Source organism: Ursus americanus, chromosome 24, assembly GCF_024610735.1.
Source record: "Ursus americanus isolate L20-20 chromosome 24, mUrsAme1.1.p, whole genome shotgun sequence".
NCBI lineage: Eukaryota > Metazoa > Chordata > Mammalia > Carnivora > Ursidae > Ursus > Ursus americanus.
The window spans coordinates 810,153-811,846 of NC_142150.1; the positions used below are offsets into that span (position 1 = coordinate 810,153).

At 38.7% G+C, this 1,694-nt stretch overlaps 1 protein-coding gene across 1 annotated transcript; it reads left to right on the top strand.

Annotated features, from left to right (window-relative positions):
* The first annotated feature begins 755 nt into the window (after positions 1 to 755).
* LOC123791608 (olfactory receptor 6C75) lies at positions 756 to 1,694 on the top strand. Its single transcript, XM_045796458.1, has one exon. It carries the CDS (start codon positions 756 to 758, stop codon positions 1,692 to 1,694), a length of 939 nt encoding a protein of 312 aa, XP_045652414.1.

Sequence of the window (1,694 nt, forward strand, 5' to 3'; positions counted from 1 at the left end):
ATTGTGCATTCCTCAAAACCCTGAGACCACAACCTGAGCCAAAACCAAGAGTCAGACACTCAACTGACTGGGCCACCCAGGCACCCCAAGAAGAACATATTTACAATCTTAGAAAAAACCATTATGACAGATTCATAATTAAAATTAAGATTATGGAAGAGACATTGGAATTAGATTGGGGCTACCCTCCCATCCATTAAATATTTCTGTATACTGTTATCAGGTACACATTACTCTACCAGATGGGCAAATGGTCTCCGTAGATTGTAAAACGTTGAATGGGAGAAGGAAACAGACATGTTTATTCAAAATAGAAATGTTAAAAATTATATGAAGAAGAAAGCAACCAAAAATACCTTCAAAATATGGCAATATGCTGGGAGTAAGCTCTGAGCCTTAGATTTTCATCTCACAGGTTTTGTTCTCTTTTTTTCCCCTTGTTTTCAGGATATATTAAAACATTCAAGAGACAGGGATTTATACTGAGATATGTGAGACTACAATGAAAGAAATATAGGAATAATTAATAAATTACATAATAAATATGTCAGTTTTAGTAAGTATTTTGTTTCTACACCCACAAAATCATTTCTCTCTAAAAACACAAGGCAGCAATGATTTTTTTTAAGTGTGTGTGTGTGTGTGTGTGTGTGTTTGTGTGTGTGTGTGTGTTTCTTTTCTGGTGTCATAACTTTCTTATTTTTTCATCTATTTTTCAGCTAAAATGAAGAATACCATTATAAAGAAGGAAAATAATGAGAAATCACACAGCAGTAACAGAGTTTATTCTTCTCGGGTTGACAGATGACCCACAGTGGCAGGTTGTACTTTCCATATTTCTTCTTGTTACCTACATGCTCAGTGTGACGGGGAACCTGATCATTATCACCCTCACCCTTTCGGATCCCCACTTGCAGACTCCAATGTATTTCTTCCTTCGAAACTTCTCATTCCTAGAAATATCATTCACATCTGTCTGCATTCCCAGATTCCTTGTCACTATCATGACGAAGGACAGAACCATTACCTACAATGGTTGTGTGACTCAGCTATTTTTCTTCATCTTCTTGGGGGTGACAGAATTTTACCTTCTGGCTGCCATGTCCTATGACCGCTACGTGGCCATCTGCAAACCTCTCCATTACATGACCATCATGAGCAACAGAGCCTGCATCCTTCTTGTCTTTAGCTCATGGCTCGCAGGATTCCTGGTCATCTTTCCACCAGTAATCCTGCTGCTTCAGTTGGATTTCTGTGCCTCCAATATAATTGATCATTTTATCTGTGACTCTTCTCCTATTCTACAGCTTTCTTGCACAAACACTCGCTTTCTAGAACTCATGGCATTTTTTTTAGCAGTGGTAACACTGATGGTCACCTTAACACTAGTTATCCTCTCTTATACATACATCATCCAGACAATTCTGAGAATTCCTTCCATGAGTCAAAGGAAAAAAGCCTTTTCCACTTGTTCCTCCCACATGATAGTGGTCTCCCTCTCTTATGGCAGCTGCATCTTCATGTACATTAAGCCTTCTGCAAGGGAAAGAGTGACTTTAAACAAAGGAGTAGCTGTGCTCAATACCTCAGTCGCTCCTCTCTTGAATCCTTTCATATATACACTAAGAAACCAGCAGGTGAAGCAAGCCTTCAAAAACATGGTCCGGAGAATGGCCTTTTCTTCAAATAAATGA

Bases quoted from the DNA above. Each gene is read 5' to 3' on its own strand.
- LOC123791608 (XM_045796458.1), top strand. From the start codon at position 756: ATGAGAAATCACACAGCAGTAACAGAGTTTATTCTTCTCGGGTTGACA.